The 18,491-nt window shown below is 41.5% G+C and overlaps 1 protein-coding gene across 7 annotated transcripts in view; it reads right to left on the reverse strand.

Moving 5' to 3' along the window:
- Window positions 1-18,491, reverse strand: part of myo9aa (myosin IXAa) — a 144,682-nt gene that overhangs the window by 59,491 nt on the left and 66,700 nt on the right. For 6 of the 7 annotated variants that reach the window (XM_069526195.1, XM_069526200.1, XM_069526216.1 and 3 more), the window contains 7 exons: window positions 17,949-18,068; window positions 16,142-16,217; window positions 12,957-13,097; window positions 12,524-12,563; window positions 12,294-12,416; window positions 10,737-10,817; window positions 10,404-10,514 (listed from right to left, as the gene is read on the reverse strand). In XM_069526195.1, coding sequence (XP_069382296.1) covers window positions 10,404-10,514; window positions 10,737-10,817; window positions 12,294-12,416; window positions 12,524-12,563; window positions 12,957-13,097; window positions 16,142-16,217; window positions 17,949-18,068 — 692 coding nt within the window. The remainder of the gene's footprint in view (window positions 1-10,403; window positions 10,515-10,736; window positions 10,818-12,293; window positions 12,417-12,523; window positions 12,564-12,956; window positions 13,098-16,141; window positions 16,218-17,948; window positions 18,069-18,491) is intronic. The other variant, XM_069526210.1, reaches the window with a different exon arrangement.

The following is an 18,491-nucleotide window of genomic DNA, read 5'->3' on the forward strand; positions in this document are numbered from 1 at the left end:
CGGGCATAGCCAAATTAGTGGAGATGGAACCAACTTCCAAGTCTCTATGACCTTCAGAAAAAAAGTTATTGAAGAATATCTTGAACTCCTATAGGTTTTCATCCCTAACCCTAACCCTAATCACAACCCAAAAATCAAACACTAATCACAACCCTAACCCTACCCCTTCCAAAGGTCGTAGAAGCTCGGGGGTGGTACCAATGGATCGGGCATAGCCACATTAGTGGAGATGGAACCAACTTCCAAGCCTCTATGACCTACAGAAAAAAAGTTATTGAAGAATATCTTGATCTCCAATGGGTATTCATCCATAACCCTAACCCTAATAGCAACCCTAACCCTAACCCTAATCACAACCCTAACCCTAACCCTAATTGCAACCCTAACCCATATTAGGGATTTATTGGAATAACTCTGTGCTGCTTGCTCGAAACGTGCTGAAATTCGGTGTGGTTGGGTGGCAGGCCACCCTTTATAAATCATGAAATGCACAAGTCTCTAGGACTTTCAGAAAAAAAGTTATTCAAAAATTTCTTGTAGTTTTTTTTATAGATTCGGTGGTTTCACAATTTCCAAAGGCCGTAGAAGCTCGGGGATGGTCCCAATGGATCGGGCATAGCCAAATTAGTGGAGATGGAACCAACTTCCAAGTCTCTATGACCTTCAGAAAAAAAGTTATTGAAGAATATCTTGAACTCCTATAGGTTTTCATCCCTAACCCTAACCCTAATCACAACCCAAAAATCAAACACTAATCACAACCCTAACCCTACCCCTTCCAAAGGTCGTAGAAGCTCGGGGGTGGTACCAATGGATCGGGCATAGCCACATTAGTGGAGATGGAACCAACTTCCAAGTCTCTATGACCTACAGAAAAAAAGTTATTGAAGAATATCTTGATCTCCAATGGGTATTCATCCATAACCCTAACCCTAATAGCAACCCTAACCCTAACCCTAATCACAACCCTAACCCTAACCCTAATTGCAACCCTAACCCATATTAGGGATTTATTGGAATAACTCTGTGCTGCTTGCTCGAAACGTGCTGAAATTCGGTGTGGTTGGGTGGCAGGCCACCCTTTATAAATCATGAAATGCACAAGTCTCTAGGACTTTCAGAAAAAAAGTTATTCAAAAATTTCTTGTAGTTTTTTTTATAGATTCGGTGGTTTCACAATTTCCAAAGGCCGTAGAAGCTCGGGGATGGTCCCAATGGATCGGGCATAGCCAAATTAGTGGAGATGGAACCAACTTCCAAGTCTCTATGACCTTCAGAAAAAAAGTTATTGAAGAATATCTTGAACTCCTATAGGTTTTCATCCCTAACCCTAACCCTAATCACAACCCAAAAATCAAACACTAATCACAACCCTAACCCTACCCCTTCCAAAGGTCGTAGAAGCTCGGGGGTGGTACCAATGGATCGGGCATAGCCACATTAGTGGAGATGGAACCAACTTCCAAGTCTCTATGACCTACAGAAAAAAAGTTATTGAAGAATATCTTGATCTCCAATGGGTATTCATCCATAACCCTAACCCTAATAGCAACCCTAACCCTAACCCTAATCACAACCCTAACCCTAACCCTAATTGCAACCCTAACCCATATTAGGGATTTATTGGAATAACTCTGTGCTGCTTGCTCGAAACGTGCTGAAATTCGGTGTGGTTGGGTGGCAGGCCACCCTTTATAAATCATGAAATGCACAAGTCTCTAGGACTTTCAGAAAAAAAGTTATTCAAAAATTTCTTGTAGTTTTTTTTATAGATTCGGTGGTTTCACAATTTCCAAAGGCCGTAGAAGCTCGGGGATGGTCCCAATGGATCGGGCTTGCCAAATTAGTGGAGATGGAACCAACTTCCAAGTCTCTATGACCTTCAGAAAAAAAGTTATTGAAGAATATCTTGAACTCCTATAGGTTTTCATCCCTAACCCTAACCCTAATCACAACCCAAAAATCAAACACTAATTACAACCCTAACCCTACCCCTTCCAAAGGTCGTAGAAGCTCGGGGGTGGTACCAATGGATCGGGCATAGCCACATTAGTGGAGATGGAACCAACTTCCAAGTCTCTATGACCTACAGAAAAAAAGTTATTGAAGAATATCTTGATCTCCAATGGGTATTCATCCATAACCCTAACCCTAATAGCAACCCTAACCCTACCCCTTCCAAAGGTCGTAGAAGCTCGGGGGTGGTACCAATGGATCGGGCATAGCCACATTAGTGGAGATGGAACCAACTTCCAAGTCTCTATGACCTACAGAAAAAAAGTTATTGAAGAATATCTTGATCTCCAATGGGTATTCATCCATAACCCTAACCCTAATAGCAACCCTAACCCTAACCCTAATCACAACCCTAACCCTAACCCTAATTGCAACCCTAACCCATATTAGGGATTTATTGGAATAACTCTGTGCTGCTTGCTCGAAACGTGCTGAAATTTAGTGTGGTTGGGTGGCAGGCCACCCTTTATAAATCATGAAATGCACAAGTCTCTAGGACTTTCAGAAAAAAAGTTATTCAAAAATTTCTTGTAGTTTTTTTTATAGATTCGGTGGTTTCACAATTTCCAAAGGCCGTAGAAGCTCGGGGATGGTCCCAATGGATCGGGCATAGCCAAATTAGTGGAGATGGAACCAACTTCCAAGTCTCTATGACCTTCAGAAAAAAAGTTATTGAAGAATATCTTGAACTCCTATAGGTTTTCATCCCTAACCCTAACCCTAATCACAACCCAAAAATCAAACACTAATCACAACCCTAACCCTACCCCTTCCAAAGGTCGTAGAAGCTCGGGGGTGGTACCAATGGATCGGGCATAGCCACATTAGTGGAGATGGAACCAACTTCCAAGTCTCTATGACCTACAGAAAAAAAGTTATTGAAGAATATCTTGATCTCCAATGGGTATTCATCCATAACCCTAACCCTAATAGCAACCCTAACCCTAACCCTAATCACAACCCTAACCCTAACCCTAATCACAACCCTAACCCTAATTGCAACCCTAACCCATATTAGGGATTTATTGGAATAACTCTGTGCTGCTTGCTCGAAACGTGCTGAAATTCGGTGTGGTTGGGTGGCAGGCCACCCTTTATAAATCATGAAATGCACAAGTCTCTAGGACTTTCAGAAAAAAAGTTATTCAAAAATATCTTGTCGTTTTTTTTATAGATTCGGTGGTTTCACAATTTCCAAAGGCCGTAGAAGCTCGGGGATGGTCCCAATGGATCGGGCATAGCCAAATTAGTGGAGATGGAACCAACTTCCAAGTCTCTATGACCTTCAGAAAAAAAGTTATTGAAGAATATCTTGAACTCCTATAGGTTTTCATCCATAACCCTAACCCTAATCACAACCCAAAAATCAAACACTAATCACAACCCTAACCCTACCCCTTCCAAAGGTCGTAGAAGCTCGGGGGTGGTACCGATGGATCGGGCATAGCCACATTAGTGGAGATGGAACCAACTTCCAAGTCTCTATGACCTACAGAAAAAAAGTTATTGAAGAATATCTTGATCTCCAATGGGTATTCATCCATAACCCTAACCCTAATAGCAACCCTAACCCTAACCCTAATTGCAACCCTAACCCATATTAGGGATTTATTGGAATAACTCTGTGCTGCTTGCTCAAAACGTGCTGAAATTCGGTGTGGTTGGGTGGCAGGCCACCCTTTATAAATCATGAAATGCACAAGTCTCTAGGACTTTCAGAAAAAAAGTTATTCAAAAATTTCTTGTAGTTTTTTTTATAGATTCGGTGGTTTTACAATTTCCAAAGGCCGTAGAAGCTCGGGGATGGTCCCAATGGATCGGGCATAGCCAAATTAGTGGAGATGGAACCAACTTCCAAGTCTCTATGACCTTCAGAAAAAAAGTTATTGAAGAATATCTTGAACTCCTATAGGTTTTCATCCCTAACCCTAACCCTAATCACAACCCAAAAATCAAACACTAATCACAACCCTAACCCTACCCCTTCCAAAGGTCGTAGAAGCTCGGGGGTGGTACCAATGGATCGGGCATAGCCACATTAGTGGAGATGGAACCAACTTCCAAGTCTCTATGACCTACAGAAAAAAAGTTATTGAAGAATATCTTGATCTCCAATGGGTATTCATCCATAACCCTAACCCTAATAGCAACCCTAACCCTAACCCTAATCACAACCCTAACCCTAACCCTAATCACAACCCTAACCCTAATTGCAACCCTAACCCATATTAGGGATTTATTGGAATAACTCTGTGCTGCTTGCTCGAAACGTGCTGAAATTCGGTGTGGTTGGGTGGCAGGCCACCCTTTATAAATCATGAAATGCACAAGTCTCTAGGACTTTCAGAAAAAAAGTTATTCAAAAATATCTTGTCGTTTTTTTTATAGATTCGGTGGTTTCACAATTTCCAAAGGCCGTAGAAGCTCGGGGATGGTCCCAATGGATCGGGCATAGCCAAATTAGTGGAGATGGAACCAACTTCCAAGTCTCTATGACCTTCAGAAAAAAAGTTATTGAAGAATATCTTGAACTCCTATAGGTTTTCATCCATAACCCTAACCCTAATCACAACCCAAAAATCAAACACTAATCACAACCCTAACCCTACCCCTTCCAAAGGTCGTAGAAGCTCGGGGGTGGTACCGATGGATCGGGCATAGCCACATTAGTGGAGATGGAACCAACTTCCAAGTCTCTATGACCTACAGAAAAAAAGTTATTGAAGAATATCTTGATCTCCAATGGGTATTCATCCATAACCCTAACCCTAATAGCAACCCTAACCCTAACCCTAATCACAACCCTAACCCTAACCCTAATTGCAACCCTAACCCATATTAGGGATTTATTGGAATAACTCTGTGCTGCTTGCTCGAAACGTGCTGAAATTTAGTGTGGTTGGGTGGCAGGCCACCCTTTATAAATCATGAAATGCACAAGTCTCTAGGACTTTCAGAAAAAAAGTTATTCAAAAATTTCTTGTAGTTTTTTTTATAGATTCGGTGGTTTTACAATTTCCAAAGGCCGTAGAAGCTCGGGGATGGTCCCAATGGATCGGGCATAGCCAAATTAGTGGAGATGGAACCAACTTCCAAGTCTCTATGACCTTCAGAAAAAAAGTTATTGAAGAATATCTTGAACTCCTATAGGTTTTCATCCCTAACCCTAACCCTAATCACAACCCAAAAATCAAACACTAATCACAACCCTAACCCTACCCCTTCCAAAGGTCGTAGAAGCTCGGGGGTGGTACCAATGGATCGGGCATAGCCACATTAGTGGAGATGGAACCAACTTCCAAGTCTCTATGACCTACAGAAAAAAAGTTATTGAAGAATATCTTGATCTCCAATGGGTATTCATCCATAACCCTAACCCTAATAGCAACCCTAACCCTAACCCTAATCACAACCCTAACCCTAACCCTAATTGCAACCCTAACCCATATTAGGGATTTATTGGAATAACTCTGTGCTGCTTGCTCGAAACGTGCTGAAATTCGGTGTGGTTGGGTGGCAGGCCACCCTTTATAAATCATGAAATGCACAAGTCTCTAGGACTTTCAGAAAAAAAGTTATTCAAAAATTTCTTGTAGTTTTTTTTATAGATTCGGTGGTTTCACAATTTCCAAAGGCCGTAGAAGCTCGGGGATGGTCCCAATGGATCGGGCATAGCCAAATTAGTGGAGATGGAACCAACTTCCAAGTCTCTATGACCTTCAGAAAAAAAGTTATTGAAGAATATCTTGAACTCCTATAGGTTTTCATCCCTAACCCTAACCCTAATCACAACCCAAAAATCAAACACTAATCACAACCCTAACCCTACCCCTTCCAAAGGTCGTAGAAGCTCGGGGGTGGTACCAATGGATCGGGCATAGCCACATTAGTGGAGATGGAACCAACTTCCAAGTCTCTATGACCTACAGAAAAAAAGTTATTGAAGAATATCTTGATCTCCAATGGGTATTCATCCATAACCCTAACCCTAATAGCAACCCTAACCCTAACCCTAATCACAACCCTAACCCTAACCCTAATTGCAACCCTAACCCATATTAGGGATTTATTGGAATAACTCTGTGCTGCTTGCTCGAAACGTGCTGAAATTCGGTGTGGTTGGGTGGCAGGCCACCCTTTATAAATCATGAAATGCACAAGTCTCTAGGACTTTCAGAAAAAAAGTTTTTCAAAAATTTCTTGTAGTTTTTTTTATAGATTCGGTGGTTTCACAATTTCCAAAGGCCGTAGAAGCTCGGGGATGGTCCCAATGGATCGGGCATAGCCAAATTAGTGGAGATGGAACCAACTTCCAAGTCTCTATGACCTTCAGAAAAAAAGTTATTGAAGAATATCTTGAACTCCTATAGGTTTTCATCCCTAACCCTAACCCTAATCACAACCCAAAAATCAAACACTAATTACAACCCTAACCCTACCCCTTCCAAAGGTCGTAGAAGCTCGGGGGTGGTACCAATGGATCGGGCATAGCCACATTAGTGGAGATGGAACCAACTTCCAAGTCTCTATGACCTACAGAAAAAAAGTTATTGAAGAATATCTTGATCTCCAATGGGTATTCATCCATAACCCTAACCCTAATAGCAACCCTAACCCTAACCCTAATCACAACCCTAACCCTAACCCTAATTGCAACCCTAACCCATATTAGGGATTTATTGGAATAACTCTGTGCTGCTTGCTCGAAACGTGCTGAAATTCGGTGTGGTTGGGTGGCAGGCCACCCTTTATAAATCATGAAATGCACAAGTCTCTAGGACTTTCAGAAAAAAAGTTATTCAAAAATTTCTTGTAGTTTTTTTTATAGATTCGGTGGTTTCACAATTTCCAAAGGCCGTAGAAGCTCGGGGATGGTCCCAATGGATCGGGCATAGCCAAATTAGTGGAGATGGAACCAACTTCCAAGTCTCTATGACCTTCAGAAAAAAAGTTATTGAAGAATATCTTGAACTCCTATAGGTTTTCATCCCTAACCCTAACCCTAATCACAACCCAAAAATCAAACACTAATCACAACCCTAACCCTACCCCTTCCAAAGGTCGTAGAAGCTCGGGGGTGGTACCAATGGATCGGGCATAGCCACATTAGTGGAGATGGAACCAACTTCCAAGTCTCTATGACCTACAGAAAAAAAGTTATTGAAGAATATCTTGATCTCCAATGGGTATTCATCCATAACCCTAACCCTAATAGCAACCCTAACCCTACCCCTTCCAAAGGTCGTAGAAGCTCGGGGGTGGTACCAATGGATCGGGCATAGCCACATTAGTGGAGATGGAACCAACTTCCAAGTCTCTATGACCTACAGAAAAAAAGTTATTGAAGAATATCTTGATCTCCAATGGGTATTCATCCATAACCCTAACCCTAATAGCAACCCTAACCCTAACCCTAATTGCAACCCTAACCCATATTAGGGATTTATTGGAATAACTCTGTGCTGCTTGCTCGAAACGTGCTGAAATTCGGTGTGGTTGGGTGGCAGGCCACCCTTTATAAATCATGAAATGCACAAGTCTCTAGGACTTTCAGAAAAAAAGTTATTCAAAAATTTCTTGTAGTTTTTTTTATAGATTCGGTGGTTTCACAATTTCCAAAGGCCGTAGAAGCTCGGGGATGGTCCCAATGGATCGGGCATAGCCAAATTAGTGGAGATGGAACCAACTTCCAAGTCTCTATGACCTTCAGAAAAAAAGTTATTGAAGAATATCTTGAACTCCTATAGGTTTTCATCCCTAACCCTAACCCTAATCACAACCCAAAAATCAAACACTAATCACAACCCTAACCCTACCCCTTCCAAAGGTCGTAGAAGCTCGGGGGTGGTACCAATGGATCGGGCATAGCCACATTAGTGGAGATGGAACCAACTTCCAAGTCTCTATGACCTACAGAAAAAAAGTTATTGAAGAATATCTTGATCTCCAATGGGTATTCATCCATAACCCTAACCCTAATAGCAACCCTAACCCTAACCCTAATCACAACCCTAACCCTAACCCTAATTGCAACCCTAACCCATATTAGGGATTTATTGGAATAACTCTGTGCTGCTTGCTCAAAACGTGCTGAAATTCGGTGTGGTTGGGTGGCAGGCCACCCTTTATAAATCATGAAATGCACAAGTCTCTAGGACTTTCAGAAAAAAAGTTATTCAAAAATATCTTGTAGTTTTTTTTATAGATTCGGTGGTTTCACAATTTCCAAAGGTCGTAGAAGCTTTGGGATGGTCCCAATGGATCGGGCATAGCCAAATTAGTGGAGATGGAACCAACTTCCAAGTCTCTAGGACCTTCAGAAAAAAAGTTATTGAAGAATATCTTGAACTCCTATAGGTTTTCATCCCTAACCCTAACCCTAATCACAACCCAAAAATCAAACACTAATCACAACCCTAACCCTACCCCTTCCAAAGGTCGTAGAAGCTCGGGGGTGGTACCAATGGATCGGGCATAGCCACATTAGTGGAGATGGAACCAACTTCCAAGTCTCTATGACCTACAGAAAAAAAGTTATTGAAGAATATCTTGATCTCCAATGGGTATTCATCCATAACCCTAACCCTAATAGCAACCCTAACCCTAACCCTAATCACAACCCTAACCCCCAACCCTTACCCTAATTGCAACACTAACCCATATTCACCATAGGGTGAATAACTCTGCGCTGCTTGCTCGAAACCTGCTGAAATTCGGTGTGGTTGCGTGGCAGGCCACCCTTTATTAATCATGAAATGCACAAGTCTCTATGACTTTCAGAGAAAAAGTAGTTCAAAAATATCTTGTATTTTACTTTTAAGATTTGGTGGTTTCACCATTTCCGAAGGTCGTAGAAGCTTTGGGATGGTCCCAATGGATCGGGCATAGCCACATTCCAAGTCTGTGTGACCTTCAGAAAAAAAGTTATTCAAGAATATCTTGATCTCCAATGGGTTTTCATCATAGCTGTAGCCGATCTGTTATTGCATTACTCTTGCTATATTTTCATAATAATTATGATTATAATTAACTGATCATAATTTATGTGTGTCTGTATCTGTCTTATTTATGTCATTTCAGTGAGCCATTAAGTGGAGGGAAATACATGTATGCAGGAAATCAATACAAGGGATGCTCGTGAACAGCCTATAGTTTTTTTGTTTTACCGTGGCAACATTTCTGAGCCTATAACTACTTCATTTCCTCCCTACTCTCCCATACTGCCTGCCAGCCACACACACACACACACACACACACACACACACACACACACACACACACACACACACACACACACACACACAGGAGTGAGAGTAAACAAACTGCAGCATTAACAAAAGTATTTTTTCCAACAAGACCCTCTGTATGTATTTAATTATAGATATTGAGTTTGTGTGTTTGTAGGTGTCATTTTGGTTTAAACTTTGCTCGTCTTTAAAAGCATAAGCTCCATTGAAAGAAACAATTCCGGACCTCACTAATTTCTAAACCCTGGCTACGGCCCTGGTTGGAATCACGTCCTTTGAGAGCTAGTGTGATTAAGATGGCTGTAATTCTCTCTGAATCCTGAGTCAAACAACATCAGTGATGTGTTTCCATGATTTGACATCCGTTCACATGGAAACCTGAGTGAGTTTTACATTTTGGGACGTGAGAGCGATCGGTGCGTCAGCGCTTTGGCCTGGACACAACTTCACCGAGGGAAAATGTTCAACTCTTTTCACCGTTCGGCTTTTTTGAGTGTTATCCTCCTGGGAAATATCATATCCCCACAAAAACAGTGAGTGAAGTGGGTCTGTTTTAAATATCAGGAAACAAATGCAGTCAGTTCACGGCTCAGAACATGAAATGTGATTTATGAGGTTTTTTGTGGCTCTGGAGGAGTTTTGTCATGTCGAGGTTTAGAGGCAACACTTTGACAGAAAAGTAGTAAACTGGTGGAAGTTTAAAATGTGGGCGTTCACAAGGAATCAAGGGTCTATTTTTTATTGGATGTAGTGTTTTAAAAAATCCCTTTCCAAACCCTTCAAACGTACTAAATGAAAAAACAATCCAATCAAAAACAATCTGAAAATTGTGTTTAGATACAGCTGTCGAGTAAATCTAGCTGATTTGATAACTACGTGAAAAACGGGAACAAATTCTGTTTTTATTTACTTTTAATCACTTGCTTGCTCCTTCTTTGGTGATTTACTGTTTTAAATATAAAAAGATAGCAAAGATGGAAACTCTAAACCGATGGTAGGTGTGAGTGTGAATGTCGACTCTATCGTTCTGTCCATGATGCACCTCTTCACCTCTGGCTCCCTCAAAGGAGAAGCCGTGAGACAGATAATGGATGAATGGATGTTCAGGGAGCATCTACAGGGTCTAAATATATACGTTACCTTGAAGCTGTACTTGATGTTGTAGCCTGACTGCCGGATGCGCACAGTCTCCAACATGCCCGTGTACCGCAGCTGCCTCAGCACCAGGTTGTCGTTGAACCGCAAGGGCAGCTGAGAAAGATAAAGCAAAGCCAGAGGGGAAAAGAAAAAGAAAATCGAGGATGGAGAGAAAATGACAGAAAGAGGCAGAGCGACAGGCAGCGGAGAGACGATGGGGGGGAAATGACGAACAGCTTTAAATTTAAAAAAAGCTCAAACTTCAAAGGAAATGAAAAATGCTTTGAAAACTAAAGCAAAACAGAGTGAGTGCGGTGTGGAGCGGGAGCATGGTACCTTCTCAGCATTGGAGCGGATGCACTTGACAAAATAAGGCTCAGACTGACCCAGAGTCTCCATTAGCTTATTGAGAGAGGCCTGCGGAACGAGACACAAAAACAAGACGACAAATGTAACACAAAGTCAGAAAATGACAAGCGAACGCAACCCGACTCCGCAGCTGTGTTACAGGCAGATGGTTTTATCAGAGTTTCGGTCCATCAGTAAAACTCTCTGCTGCGAGATTAAAGTCACAGTCTGGGGCCATAAACACCAATAATATGTCTACGTAAGCATGTGGATCTGTAGAGAAAAAAAAGGAGAACGTGTGTAGCTCTTTCCATTGCCCGGTTATTGTGTCTGTGTGTAAACATGTGCACATGTGTGTCAGCATGTGTGTGTGATAATTCAGTGGCAGGAGGAATTCAGTCTCCTCCCCCTCTGTGGAAGATTAAAGCAATCAGCGCAACACAGGATGTGGGAAGTGAAGTCATCCACACACTGGTGCTAGGGGCCGCCCGCCAGAGGGGCCTCACCACTTGTCTCCACCAGCCACAACACAACGCACACTTTCACCACAAAACACACCGGGAGTGAAAGGAAGGAAAGGAAGGAAAAGGAGAGGAGCGGCACGTAAAGAAAGCAAAGGAAAAAAGGGAAGGAAAGAATAAGAAAAGGAAAAGGAATGAAAAGAAAGAGCAATGGTCGTTCTTCTGACTGAAGTACGTGACCTTAAGAACTGAATGGATGCAACAAAGTACATATACTTTACTATTTTACTTTTACTTGAGAACATTTTATCCATTTATCTATACTTTTACTTCATTAAAATGTTTGAGTACTTCCTCCACCACTGTAAATAAGTGTGAATGTTGAATGAAGTTTATTAGAAATGGTGTTATAAAAGAAAATCCTAAAAGAATATATGTGCTCAAACAAACAGAGAACCTACATGGAAATAGAATAAAATAGAAACTATTCAGAAAAGAGCTAAAAATCTACAAAACCAACAATAAATGCAAGACTAATACTCTAAAATAGAACAGTGGTTATTTATTAGTTACTACACAGAATAGATATTGCACTTATGTGACTATATACAAATCTGTTCAGTTTGCTGTTTTGTACGATCTCATCTCAACATCAGTGAGGACATTCAGGAGGGTGCGTCTGTAACCGAGGAGAAGTTTCTCATCAAATCCTACCAGGGAGACGTTTATTAACTTTATTTCCCCAAATTTCCAGACACGATGTCATAAATGTAAGAATTTTTGGGCGTGTGTGTGTGTGGGTGTGAACTATGTAATAGAGTTCACACACATGGAGGAGAAATTACATGGATCAGATTAGAAAGTGGACAGTGAAGGTTGTTGGCAGGCGGAGAAGTGGATGAATGTTTCCACCCACTGTCGTTTGTGGAGGACACACCTTGATTTTATCACATTCACAGCTGGACGAGGATTCATCACTCCAGCTCAGGATGACCGTGTTATTTTTGCAGCTTCCTGTGTGTGTGTGTGTGTGTGTGTGTGTGTGTGTGTGTGTGTGTGTGTGTGTGTGTGTGTGTGTTCTGACCTGGAACTGTGCGCTGATACTGGGCGGCTTCTTCTTCTTGTGGAGGTGAAGCAGTGACTTGGTGATGCGGTCGTGAAGCGTCAGGTTGCTGAGGTACTTCAGAGACTTGACGTTCAGTAAATGCTGCAGATGTGAAGTTTATGAGTTAATCAGTTTATATAAAATGAAGTTTATAATAAAGTAAGTTTATAAGGATAGAAAATATGACTTAAAGTAATCATGTGCTGTACCTTCGGGAGAACTGGCTTCGATTTGTAGTTTTTGTTTCTCCTGTTTGTTAAAAAAAACAAAAACACACACAGTCATTCTTGCAGTCTCGTCTGTTTTGAGCAACGAGCAGAAGAATCTTTCAGTAAAGCTGAACTTTATTCATCCCTGTGGGTCAATTCTCTCTTCACTTGCTCCGCTCAGTGGGGAGGTCAGAGTCAGCGACAGCACCTCGGAGCAGTGATGGCTGAGAGTAAACTCAGGTCTTTTTAGTTTTCACAAAGCCATGAAGGCCACACTGAGCAAAATAATTAAAACACTGTGGAATAAAATGATGCTGAAATAATCGGAGAAGGTAATGTCTTAATTAAAATAAATACTACTACGAGGGCAGAACTGTACATTTTCTAAAACAGTGGCCACAGGGTCTGACAGTGACTGTGTGTTGTTACTGACATGAGGATGTCGTGCGCTCTCTCCAGAAGTTTGCTGCTGGCCGAGTTGACGAAGATGCCGTCCTCGTCTGTGATGGAGCTGCTGGACGATAAGCGGCTGTTTCGACCCACACGTCCATTCCAGCCGAGGCCCGGAGAACCCCTTCAAGGCAAAACACACACACACAGACCAATACAAGAGATTAATTAAAAGTTAAATCCAAACTGGCTACGTGAGTCTAAAAGGAGGAAGCAGAGGAAAAGAAAAAGCAATAAAGGAGACACTTTAAAACACTTCCAGGGTCTATAAATATCTTTTAATTCCATCAAACAGCATTCTGCATTTGATCTCTGTAGAGGGCGTGTTTCTGTGTCACCAGCAGGGGCAGCAGTCCCTGTGTTTTCTTTCATAGTAGAGAGTAGAATTAGACACAGTTCGCTGAAGCCTCAGGGAGTTTAAACCTCCGGCCTCAAGGTGAAACCAAACCACCTGCCCAGAACTATAACAAAAACACCAGCGGTCAGGATCCAGTGAAAACCATGAACCAACCTGAGCCCTTTCAGCCCAGAGGAGCAAACGAGTAAAACACATTATTGTAGAGAATCACTGCTGCGGCAGTGGTAAGTTATAATTCTAAGTATTTTCCATTATCATAAATAGATTCAGAAAATGAATCACAAACCTCAGCACATGACAACTGGACAGCAGAGCTAAGATGTGTCATGTGCCTCATCCTGTGTTATTAGCAGGAGATTGAATCATTCCAGAGTAAAACAAAAAGGGAGACGAGTGAGTGTGTTAAATGGAAATGAATAAAAATACAGGGGCACAGGGGAGAAGGTTGATTTCAGATTCAGTGGTTTTTGATTAAGCTTTCTGGGCTGAAAATAATTTTCCACTGCTGAAATATATAACTGTGGTTTTAAAGATCAGCTTGATGGGTAAATAAACAGATATTTGCCAACTTCTGTGTTGGCACTCAAATGAAACCACATGCATCTCTGTGCTCTTTGTGTTCAGCTTCAGAGCAAATATTTGTTTTATCATTTAAAAGTGCCAAATGTACATTTGCTCTATAACTAACCTATGAAATCAGCCTGGTTCTCCGCTAATTAGCATGTTACCAACAAAATTCCTTTTGGGCCAAAACGCACCAGAGAAGCCAATTCCAATTTTAAAGTAATGAATATTGAAATAATAGATGTTGATCTGTGGGTTTATCTTTTCATGGTTTTCTTCTTTGGTTAAATCTCTTAAGAGCGTGAGTTGGATTTGAAATCAGTGTGGACGCAGGTGGTTTAATACATTTCCTCTCTCTCTCTCTTCGGAGGAAGCTTCTCCACCACACTCACTGCTCCACTCTCATTATCACTATCAGGGGACGTTTCCTCAGTCCCAGAGGAGTAGTACATACATATAATTGAATACGACCTGTCTGCATAAAAAATTAGATTCACATAGCTCTAATAGTCTAGAATATGTATTTCTGCGTTTATACTCTATTGTTGTCAGACTCTGGAGAAGTTCTGTGCACGAATAAACAGAAAATAATTTCTGATGTCACATGTACGGATAGAATAAGCAGGAATCTTCTGTTGTATCTCTGCGACCATATAAGGCAGAATTTTTCCCCAGTTGATCATCGATCTCAATCAACGGTGATCGCACAATATGCCTTTTGAAAGTGACTGTTTCCCATAAAGCACTGCACTGTCCACCCCTCCGTCCAGCTGACACGCACCCTGCAGGGACTGCATATTTATCGCTCCCCGGGCACTCCTCTCCGATGCATAGCTCTGCCTTTACATCACAGAGGAAGCAGCTGCTCGGGCTTTAGTGCTCCCATAGTGTGTGGAGGATGCGTGCATGAGTGTGTGCGAGCGGGAGAGAGAGACAGAGCGGGAGGGCGGAGGTTGCAAATCACATTAAGAGGGGATTTTAACAGCCCCAGACCGAGCTCTTGTGTAACAAAAGCCGTCTTGTACGAGTTGTTCTGTGCTACCAGTCGTGGTCGTGGGCTGCTAATCTCGTGGTCCGCGGCTAATTAGAGGAGGTGGTGGACCGGGGTCTCAGTGGGGTGGTGTGGGAGCAACGCTCGGGGTCAGAGAACAGTCATCACTGTTTTTCTTTTTTCTCTTTAAAGGCATGCAGCGTTCGTCTCAGTGCCCAGAGGTTCAACACATCAGTGTGTGACAGGAAGGCATTAAGAGGTTTGTTAATCAAGACTATTTCCAGATCTCATTGTCGTTTGTATGTAAGATTAAAAACAAAGTGTCGGGAGAGTGTTGTTGCAGGTCATTCACCATCGCGCTCTCTCTCTCTCGCTAATAAAAACACAAGATGAGTTTATTCTACTCAGCACAGCTTCAATCAATATCATCTTTCTTTATCTTGTCTTTTTGCTCAATAAATTCAATTTAACTTGTATTAATAATAATAACAACATGAAAAGAACACATGGACAAACACTGTGGAGATGAATATGAAAGTAACGTTGACCTTTCATATTATCTCTGTTTTCTTCCCTGTCTGTTGGTTTGTTTGCCGGTTTTATTTATTTGTCTGTTCTCATGAGGATGGTGGAAGGATGGGACACTGGCCAAGAAAGAACTCATTCAATTTCAGCCTAGATCCGACAAAGGGCAGATCCACATGATAAAAATCAGTCAGATTTGAATGTGGTTTCTTTCTCGGCCACTGCACATCAACAAATAGAGCTACGGACCTGCAGCTTCCTTCAATATGTAGCTCAGATAATGTGGATTTAGTCAAAAATCAGCCATTTACATGTTTCTTCCATAGTTTAAGACCAATGTCCAAACAAATGTGGTAGATTTGGTGCAGAATTAAAGGAGATTTAATGGATGGACTGTGTATTAATAATCCAATCTAATAATAATAATGATACACTTGCAAATCGTACCTCAATGAAGTGAATAACATTCATTGTTTGAATAGAAAGTGATTTGCGTCTGACTGCATTACTTTGTCAGGAGTGGCGACACACGTGTCCTCGAGTGAGCTCATGTGGGTCCGACCCTGCATATCTGAGGTATTTGATGAATCTGATAACCTGGCATTGAACTTCACATTAACAATAATGATGAGAGCAGGAATTTATTTCTTCACAGAGGAGAAACTTGATCTGTGAAGTGATCGGACGCTTCCTGAAGGAGTCAGAAACACGCTGCTCGGCACAGACTCACCGTGGGGACTTGTCATTGATGGCGTTGCTTCCCTGAAGGTCTGACAGTGGAGTACGTGGACTCTTCCGGGTCACACCTGATCATAAACACACACGTTGGCATCAAAGGACACAAAATCACAAACACACACACACACACTCTTACACACGTACGCACAAAAACAGACAGAGACACAAATAAAAATCAAATCCCTCAAACCCTTGTCAAGCAAAGAGCACACACCTGTGACACTCCAGTGTTGCTGCAGTGAGTGTTATGTGCCTTTTTATTGGAAATATAAGCTGCTGCAGATGGAACAAAGATCTATGAGGTTAATAGTGAGGTGTTCTTGTTAATTATGGAAGATGATACTTAAGAGTTATTTGGTTTAGTGTGAACTGTAGTTTTGCTTAAAATATTGTTTAGACAAATATTCAAACCACATTTTTTCCTATAAAAAATGCCCCATCTTGTACAAATAGCTTTTAGGAGAAACTCTGAGCAGAAAGGGTTTAATTAATTATTACAGTGCGGTGGCTGGGGTTTTGGAACAGATACGGCTTCAGCTGCTATCATGTTGAACAACTTTCTACACTGTTATTAAGTATTGTGTTACATGTTCACATAATTGAAATATATATATGTTAATCAATAACGAGAGGCAAATGGGTCCAATTATCCAATCAGAGCGTGATTGAGGGTAATTACAATAAGAGCAATACTCTTAACATGACTGTTGCATTAGGAAATAGGCCGCACTCAGTAAGTACTTACTCAAGAAAAGTTAATGTGGTACTTTAACTTTTAAATTTTTGTCCATTTATTTGTACTTTTGTGAAGTTAAATTTTTGACTACTTCCTCCACCGCTGACTGTCGGGTTTCACTATCATTAAGCATATTATGATGTCGCTACACAAATCAAATTGAGGAACGATCATTCATTCATAGATTATAGATTCAGAGCTCTCATCATAATATGAGGAAGGAAAGTGTAAAGTTACATCCAAGTGATTTGAAGGACATGAGGGGAATCTTTCATGACAAATCTTTTAGAAATGTAATTAAAGGAACTAAAGGAGAGTTTACGGCGTAACGAGCTACTGGAGTTTCAACACTTTGTATTTTCACTCTCACCTGGAGCTGCAGGGCGGCACACAACAAAAAGACACAAACACATGAGAGTGTGATGAAATGTTCTGAGTGTGTGTCCTGCACCACATATAGAGCTGCCTGTGAACACGTTAGTGATAAAACACATCTCATCATACCCTTCCCTCAGTCTTCTCTCACCACCACCAGCCTGTGTGGTGTTAGTGACAGGAGAAGGTGGTTGATTTTTAGAAGTATGCTGAGGTGGACAAGCAATTATACCCACCACCGCCCAAAAGACAGGAGTGGACACAGAAGCGTGTGTCGGGCACCTGGAGGTGTTACTGTGTTTTTTTTTTTCCAACAGACAAAGTTAGCTGATAAAGCAATGCAAGCATGCAAAACTCTGCGGAGCCTTTTACCAGCACAGTGTTAGTGACAGAATGGATGAAGCATGCTAGTGGACAACGTGCAAGACAAGACTAAGAACAAATGCATGCAGGTGAACAAGAGAGGGGGGAGGAGGAGGCCGGAGGGAGTGGAGACCAACAAGCATCAAGTCTTTTGAAATAAAAAACTCGTGACGAAACATATGCAATTTGTGCAAACACGTCTCTTTATGTTTTGTAATGAGTTTGGTTCAGTGAAGTTGCTGATGCTGGTCAGCCTCATCCCTACAGTTTCCCCCGAGTGATGGTTTTAAGTCGGAGGGAGTCATTCTCGTATTGGCAGCCTTACTGTGCTTCTCCTCTTTGCATCTCTGCAGGATCTCTAAGCTTCTCTGATGCACAGGGTGCTGCAGAAAGCTAAAACTATCCACACTTTTCAAAACTGCGCAGGGAGCAGCGTCATCATGCCCTTGGAGAAGCAAAAACAAAAAGAAAAAAAACAGGGAAGAGAGAAAAACAAAAAACACAGAAGGGGGGGAAAGAGGAGAGAGAGAAAGAAACGACAGATTAGACAGCGAAGAAGAAGAGATCAAGAGATGCAGTCGTCTACCGGAGAGAAAACCTGTGCAAGACGTCTGGAGAGAAAATGATCAACATTCAAAACTGCAGTTGGAGGCAGCAGCAGGATGTTTGTCATTGTGACTCTGTGTGAAGGTATTTGTCCCCCAAAGGCTTTTCCTCACAATGTCTTCAAGAGGTTTTTCTGTCACCATATTCTTCTAGAGTGAGGCTGTTAGTGAAGGTGATTTATCTCACAACTTCTCCAATTATTTACAAAAAAAGAAAAGAAATGAAAGACACTTATTAATTAACTCGGCTTATTTTGAAGACA

The sequence above is a fragment of the Paralichthys olivaceus genome, chromosome 1 (assembly GCF_024713975.1).
Source record: "Paralichthys olivaceus isolate ysfri-2021 chromosome 1, ASM2471397v2, whole genome shotgun sequence".
Lineage (NCBI taxonomy): Eukaryota > Metazoa > Chordata > Actinopteri > Pleuronectiformes > Paralichthyidae > Paralichthys > Paralichthys olivaceus.